Consider the following 8,563-nt stretch of genomic DNA (forward strand, 5'->3'; position numbering starts at 1 on the left):
ACTCCCCAAGCAGACAAAAAGCACAATTCTTGTCCCAAAAACCAACTGCTGCTATATTTCCCGAAATTCAGGACATCAAATGCACACCAGAACGGACTGCATTTCCATCGGGCAATCAAATCCAATTACTTACTATCTTACAAACTTCCAGTAAGTACATAGATTCTTGTATTACATAACAACTAGCCTAGTAAGGAATATAAGAGGAAAGGAATTCCTCTATCCATATTGCATCTGATTCAACAGGTAAGTAGACGGAGCGCATCAATAGTTTTCAGGCTATTTCACGGTATAGAGTTACTACATTTAACGTATGGCTTCTTGATCACGGCTCAACTTACTTTTTAACAGTATGACATCGATTTCAGTCATGGAGAGATGACATGCTGCGAGGGCACTCAAACTTATTCTGCGATAACTTCTAGATTCGTGTTCCAGAGTCTTCCCTGCATGGTTGCAGCTTCCCCTGAACTTGAGGAAACGAAAGGATTTTTCGGCATGACGGGGCACTCTTCTCCCTCCAGCATCTGAACCACTGCTTTCATGGGAGGCCGATCGGCTGGGTACCAGTGAATGCACCAGAGCCCGATGATCGCCAGTTTCCTGGCAATCTTGGGGTCGCCGTCTTCTCGGATTCGTATTTCAAGCTCTTCACCCTTATGCAGATGGTTATAGACCCACTGCGGGAAGTACATCTGGCTCATGTTCTTCGCGTTCACGTCGACATTTTTCCTGCCCCCGACCATTTCGAGCAGCAGCATTCCGAAGCTGTACACGTCCGACTTAGAGGACACGCTTCCAAAGTTCCTGGAGAAGACTTCGGGAGCTATGTAGCCCATGGTACCTCTGGCCGCGGTCATGGACACAGCGCTTTTTTCCTTGGAACATAACTTTGCCAGGCCGAAATCCGCAATCTTAGGATTGAAGTTGTTATCCAGCAAGATGTTGTGCGGCTTGATGTCGAAATGGAGGATCCTATGATCGCACCCCTGGTGAAGATACTCTATGCCTTTGGCCACTCCGAGAGCGATGTCGTGGAGCCTCTCCCAACTAAGGGAAGGGTCGAGAGCATCTTCCCCCGGAAATATGAACTTCTCCAGAGACTCGTTCGGCAGGAACTCGTACACCAAGGCTCTTCGGAACCCATCCGCGCAGAAACCAACCATCCGAACCACGTTGACGTGGTGAATCCTTCCCATAGTGCTCACTTCGTTGATGAACTCCTCTCCATTTCCGAACGCATTGTCCAGCATCTTTACAGCGACGAAAATCTCGTTCGAAAGCTTCCCTTTGTAGACCGTTCCGTAAGCCCCCTGGCCTAGTTTCTCCTCGAAGTCATTGGTTATCCTCTTGATGTCGTTGTAGGAGTAACGGGTCGGCTTGAGGGCCTCGTAGTCATGCAAGAAGCTCTCGATCTTGAGTCGGAATGCTTTATCTCTTCTTTTTTCGTTGAGGACATAGCCGAGTCCAATCAATCCAGCAAGAAGGAAAAACGTGCCCAGGACACCTCCGATCTCTAACCTTCTTTCTGCAGGATCAGAGAGGTCAGTACTTGAGCTTCCGCCGATGTTCGTATGAATGACAAAAAAACTAGAAGGAAAGCCCTCAAAACTAGTTATATCAGCTTTTACTTAACACCGTGAGTGACCTTCACTTCAGGGCATCAGATAATTTCTATAGTAACTGGCAATCAGGATTCAGAACTCCATTCAATTTAAAGAACAGAAAGTATCATCTGAAACAAGACAAACTCGTGGAAATGAATCCACCCGACAGAACTGCACATATAAAAGTAATCTTAGTTTCGCAGAAGCCCTATTTCTTGTGTAGAAACTATGATTCCCCTTCCTCTGCGCTCCATGGATCTTATCTTTACTAAAGAGAAACTTGATGAATCTCAACAACCATAAGTCAGAAAGCAACCTTTCTATATCCATCACCAGACCTTAAAAGGCTTTGGAACGAATGGCCTAAATAAAAGAACTCGAGGATTAACAAACACTTAAACTAAGAAAGTGAAATAACACAGAGTCAAGCAAAGTACCATGATGCAAAAAGAAGTTTCGGAACCGATAAACGCATGCGACTAGGATTGAAGCAATACCTTTGTGTCCATCATGAGGCTTGGTGCAGCTGACGTCGGTCCCGTTCCGTCGACACCACAACCCGGATATCGTGCAGTTCCAGCAGTCCGGCTTGTCCCAGACCAATTTAGCCTCGCCCATCATGTCCTCGATCGGCATAGGAAGCGAGTCTATGCTCCCGTTCCTTTCGCAGGACACCAGCGGCAAGTCTCCGACGTAGGAGTCGGATTCGACGGCGTAGACGTCGTACAACCCGGCTTGGCTCAGGCAATCCACCAGGGCCATGCTGTTCCTCTTGGCCGGCGGCGGGCACTGGAACAGGGTATAGTTGTAGGGCGGGTACGCATACTGGCCGCGTTGGCTCATGTCGTACGAGAAGCGAGTGTGGTTGAGGTTCGCCAGCAGGAAGGGGAGGCACCGGTTGGGGTCCTGCACGACGATGGACCGGTTGTCGTAATCGATGGACTTGACGAAGAGCGGTCGCGAGGTGTCTCGGAGCAAGAGCTGAGTGTGCCCATCCCGGCCGCAGAACAGGTTGAAGTCCGGAAGATAGCCGCAGTCGTCAGGTTGTTGGCTTCCTCTGAGCAGGAACGGGAACTGGACCAGCGGCCCGTGGCGGGGGCACCTTTCGGGGGCGCAACGGTCCTTGGCCGGCGCGGCGAGGACGGCGGTGCCATGGGCGAAGCAGAGGAGGAGGAGGAGGAGGAAGAGGGATGGCTTGGAAGACCGCATGGAGGATGTGCTGGTGTTTGACAAGCGCGCGCTCTCTCTCTCTCTCTCTCGTCGTTTATTCTCATCCAGGCCTGTCCGAGCGAGAGAGAAAAGCGAAGAAACCAATGTCCATCGACAAGCGCTACGGACGCATCGCATGAACCTCCTTCCTCGGCTTGTCTAAATCGATAGTTGACTTGGACTCTTGGAATTTACGCGGTGCATCCATTGTCGTCAGTGGCGAAGCGTGTGCATGGAACTTTACTTAGTCAAGCTCGAACTCACGCGGCAAGTTCCTCTTTTTTGGCCCCCATTTGACCGTCACCCTTGTCGGACTCTTGCTGATTGAGAGTTTCTCCAAGAGCCAAGCCGGCCTTGACAAATCAATCGCCAAGAGGTCGTGCACTGCACTGGCGTGATGCAGAATGCAGTGGTTGGTGGTGATGTGATCGAGCTATCAACACAGGAGTTGGGGGGAAAAATTGCTGTTACGAGTCCTTCGCAGACGTGTGTGGGGCGATTCGATGCGCGATGAAGGGTCGATTTCGCGCATCATCGGGTGTAACATGGATGTTCTGGTGATCACAATATAAGAAAAGTCCGATAAGGTTTGGAGAAGCCCTCTCGAATCAAATTTAGGGGCCTTCGGTTCATATCGATGTTCCCTCTCTGTGCGTTTTTTTGCTCTCGGGCCACAGTCAACCCAAGACGGAAAGGGTTACTCGCACCCGGCCCTCCTTTTTCTAGGCAGTGTCCGAAATTGAAAGATGGGTATTTTTTTTACGCCATTGCTGATGTTTGTTTTCCTCGAAATATTAGGAAAAAAAAGGCCGTGCTTTTTCTATTCTTCGTTTGGCTTAGACACTTATAATGCTGCGTTTGGTCGTCCGGATTTCTAGTTAGGATATGATTAAGTAGGATAGGATAAGAAAAAGGAGAGCGTAGGGTTTTCGTGAAATGTCGATGTGAGAGGAGTCATGCGAACGAAGGAAAAGGAAAAGGAGAGTGTAGGATTTTCTAAAAAATAGCTAGACAAGAGAAATCCTATCCGAGTCTATCCCACCTCCCCCCTAAGATTTTTTATCCGGTCTATATCCCATCTATATCCGACGTTATCCCATCCTAAACATCTACCAAACATCGGATAGGATAAAACATATCATATTCTGAATTTTATCCGGACGACCAAACGTAGGCTTATTCTTTTTGTATTTTAACCATACTATCCTTGTGTAGCCCACCGTTTTTGTTGGTTAAAAAAACTCGTTTTATTTTGTTTCTTCTTTTTAACTTTGCGGGTTTCACTTTCTTTCTTCTTCTTTCTTTCCGCGCCTTTGATGTGTTGGTTCTCGTCTCTTGCAAAACGTCTCTATGTTTTCTCTCTTGCAGGCAACTCCTTTTTCTATGCCTGCCTACTCCTCCAGTTGCAGGGCATTGATAGAAGGTTGGCTTACATTCACTCTAATAAAGATCGAAATTACAAAGACAACGTAAACATGCATTGGAAACTCCAACACCAATACACAGTTGCTAATGACAATCGACTAATAATTTTCCGAGTCAATTGTGTGGCTTTTGTCCAATGAAATATGGTACTCAGAAAACATAAGCCTTTACACATGCAACACTCTGGCCTTTCCTTCCTGAACGAACAGAATGCACTGATTCATCTCAACTCATGTACAAGATGCCGTCAGAAGGTCAAAAAGAAAACTTCACATCGTTGAAGAGAGTCGCAAATTGAGCTAGACACAAATATCATTGGGTAAAGCAGAAATTGGCTTCAACATAACAATGTTGAATATACGCTAGCTTTCAAGTTTAGAGCTGGAAAACTTCATTCAACATGTGAATGTGACATCATACCTGATTCAATGGTGATAAAAGCACTCATTGCCTTATCAGAAACCTTATTATGATTACTGATTTAAATCCTCAGCAACTGTGTTTTGGTGTTAGTGTTGCAAATATATGTTTACCTTGTTTTCGATCTTTATTAATGTGAATGCGTTTCAATGCCGTACAACTTGAGTAGGGAGGCGTAAAAAGAAGAGAATGGCCTACAAGAGAGAAAACATAGAGACGTGGTTGTTGACACCCAAAATTACCCATGGTGGGAGTGGGCCGTTCACAAGTTACAGAAAATATAAAGTACGGCCCACCTGGCGAAAATCTCCGAAAAAAGCCGCAAGTTAGGCCCAGAGGTATTAAGAAGACCTAAGGTAATTATCGACAGGACACGTCATAGAGGTGTCAACAAGTTTTAAATCACGAGCCTTGCACGTGACATCGACGAGTTCAAGATCACGAGCTTTGCACGTGACGTCGACAAAGTTCAAAATCACGAGCTTTGCACGTGACGTCGACGAATCCAAGATCACGAGCTTTGTACGTGACGTCGACAAAGTTCAAAATCACGAGCTTTGCACAGAATCATGGTAATACGTGGCGAAAAATTCATTTACACGTGTCAAAAGGTAAAAATATGACCGTGGGCGTGAAGAATGACAAAAAATAAAGAGACACGTGGAAGAAAATTAGCTATTACGTGATGCCCAAGGAGCGTAAGCAATGTCGACAAGTCAGGAAACAGTTAAAGTACGAAACGTAAGGAAGTGGAAAAATTACTTTCAAGGATAAGTGTTCAGTCAACAGTTATCAAGCTGCTCTATAAATACTCAAGGATTTCCAACGTAGAAAGGACCTTTTCGCAAACAATACAACATATCTTTTATCTAGCTTTACTTTTAGCGCATTAGGAGTAGTTTTAGCTGTAATTTTCAGATTCTACGTTGTAGATTCAATTCCGGCAAGAGTCTTTATCAGGTTCAACATTGTTGATTAAATTCCAATGTTGTGCCATTAGTTCAGCGTCGTCGATTAAATTTCGGCATTGTGCTTGGAATATAGCTATTGATTAGATTCCAGTTATATTCTCTCAAGTTACGTCATTGATTAGATTCTGGCGTACCTTGAATGGTAATACCGCGTATTAGTTGTGTCGTTGATTAGATTCCGACATAGCTTGGTCTCGGTATTTGCAAGTTGTCATCCCATTGTTAGTATTATCGAGTTTGGTATATTGTTCAGTCAAGTTGTAAGTTGGACTTGATAAACGCATTTGACATTCTCTGTCCGAGCTTGACTCAAGACCCTAGTCTCCTCTAATAAAATCCGAAATGCAACGTTCGGTGAAAGATTTTCGACGGGATAAAACCGGCGAAACAGTGGTTCAGTCAAAGGCGTGGAAAGAAAGAAGAAGGAAAGTGGAACCCGTAAAGAAAAAAACAGAAGAAATAAAAGATAAGAGTTTCTTTTTTTGTCCTGCAATAAAAAGAGTTGACCAAACAAAAAAAAGACCACTTTTGTGGAGTTGTATTAGGAGTGGTAGAGGCCACACAAGGGATAGTATGGTCAAAACACAACAAATTGGAGTGTTTAAGCCAAAAGAGAAGTGGAAAAAGCATGACCAAAAAAAAAAAAAGAGAACAGAAAAGGAAATTTTTTTTTGTAGATGTCTAAGAATGGTTTCCGAATCCTCTCGGCTATGTTGGTGTCGAGCAAAATCTGTTCCTTTTTGGCAAATGACTAGTTTTACTCGTTCCAATTTCGCTTGGCCCGTTCGATTTGTCGGCCGGATGTTTAAAATACCTCTAAATTGAGATGAAAATGCATTGGTGGTGAAGAGAATAATGTAAATGAACAATTATTGAAAAGACAGGTCGGTTTTTGTCAACATCTCTTTTAACATGCTCGCAAACCGATTTTCTCGAACAGGTCAAATTTGAACGAAAAATATTTTTATCGTTCATGAAAATATTTAGATATGAATTGTTGTTAATTATAAAAATATTTTTGACTGACTAATTATTTCGAGCCAAACACAAGCGATCATTATTGAGAAAATATTTTCCAAATTATTAATTTTCTACGAAACAAATATATCCTTAATTTATCTTCATCAAATTTCATTTGACAAAACCTACATGTAGTTAAGCAGCTACCAACAACTCATATGCTTGCATTAAAAGTATGCCACCAAAATGGGTATACAAACACAACCTAAAAATACGAAGTACAATACTAAATGGGCATTAACGAATAGTGAATATTGAAATATATTCTCTTTTCCGCACAATGTTGTATATAACAACATGTTTCGAAACGTAGTAGGTGCTTCTAATCAAATTCTCTCGGGGCAATCTTTAACGATATCCTTATCGTTACTTTTCTCTTGAAAAGAAACCTCAATGCTTCAAAAACCAAGCATTCACTTGGGGATTTCTGCACAAAGTTGAATCAAACTGCTTATGGTCGAATATAAACTACTTATAAGTTAAGAATATTTTTCGAAAGATTTTAAATCCATTGCGTTAATTAAAAGTCAATGCAGTGTAAATGTCCCCAAAATTTATAATAATAGTCTAAAGTAAAAAATCAAACTTTATAAACCTTCCATCAACTCGATTATGTGGTAAGATATGATGCTGACTTGGATGATTACATCATTGAGGCCATTCACACGTGTCACGGGCCGGCAGTTACTTGGTCGCGGAATAGCCCGTGCGGTACCTGGTGGGTTGTTCACACCAGACTAGCCCTTGTTCTATTGTAGCAAACGCAGAAAAGCAAAAACAGAACACAGGGATTTACGTGGTTCGATCATGAGGTGATCTACGTCCACGGGCGAGGCAAGACAAGATTCCACTATAATCAAAGAAAGTACAGTTTTCAGAAGTCGAAAACAACGACAAAAGCTCACGGCTTACAAAACTCTCTGAAAATAAAATTCTCTCTCTCTCTTCGTCAATGAGAAAACCTAGCCGCAGTATAAATAGTGCTCCCGAAATTTTTTCTCGGGGGCTACGCCCCTGAACCCCCCGAGACATTGGTTCGCTTGCTTCAGCTCGAGCGGACCACCATAGAGATTTGTTCACTTGTTACGAGTTGGGCCTATCGGCCCAACTCTCCGCGTCACAAACTAAATTTCAATTTTCGGGTCACACAAAAATATATGTCGGGTTAGGTGTTGAACCGGACCGAGAACATAAAATTCAAGACATATTTTACATGTTCAATAGCCATTCCAAAGAATAATACGGCAAATAACTTCCTCCTATCAGATCGTACCACATTTAACTAAGTTCGGACGTTTAGTCTATCGAGCGATATACATAGAATACTTTAGGCACCATAACTAATTTCGGCTTGCCATGGCCTCATAAGGAGAGCGGCATCAGCTCTTGACTAGTTTGTGCACAAGATGCCAACCCTGCCTTCAGAGCTTCTAAGAGTATATTCGTTTCATTGTAGAAATTCTAGCACCAACAGTCCTGACACCACTTCGACAACCCAGTTGTATTCATCATCCCTTCTGCATCACTCACTCTTCACCCGATAACTCCAAGCTCCACTTATAATGGTACATGAGTACGAGAGAATCACGGTCCGTGACATTCTCCCCCACTTAATTGCGGGCTATTCTGTCACTTCTCTGCGTTGCTTCTTGACTATCAATGCCACTTTTTCTGGACTTACATGAGTAGTAGACTCTCACCCAACAAAACAACTGCGCCTTCGGTCACTTGTGCTTTCCCTGACAAGTGTGGCATTTTTCGCCTATTGCACCATTTTGGCAGCACATTCTTCGCCTACTTCGATTTTTCATAATCTTAGTAAACCAATGGAGGTTTTTCTTCTTGTTGATAACATGGTAGTAGACCCATCTTGAGATTCACCAAATTTATCCAAGAAAGTTTTCCCTATTT

The 8,563-nt window shown here is 43.4% G+C and overlaps 1 protein-coding gene across 1 annotated transcript; it reads right to left on the reverse strand.

Moving 5' to 3' along the window:
- Positions 1-80: 80 nt before the first annotated feature.
- LOC115680652 (rust resistance kinase Lr10-like) lies at positions 81-2,899 on the reverse strand. Its single transcript, XM_030604462.2, has 2 exons — positions 2,105-2,899; positions 81-1,528 (listed from the first exon to the last, which is right to left on the reverse strand). The coding sequence occupies exons 1-2, from the start codon at positions 2,814-2,816 to the stop codon at positions 405-407; spliced, it is 1,836 nt and encodes a 611-aa protein (XP_030460322.2). The 5' UTR covers positions 2,817-2,899; the 3' UTR covers positions 81-404.
- Positions 2,900-8,563: the final 5,664 nt, after the last annotated feature.

The sequence above is a fragment of the Syzygium oleosum genome, unplaced genomic scaffold (assembly GCF_021117445.2).
Source record: "Syzygium oleosum isolate NSW1041296 unplaced genomic scaffold, Sole_v2.1 Sole_v2.28, whole genome shotgun sequence".
Classification (NCBI taxonomy): domain Eukaryota; kingdom Viridiplantae; phylum Streptophyta; class Magnoliopsida; order Myrtales; family Myrtaceae; genus Syzygium; species Syzygium oleosum.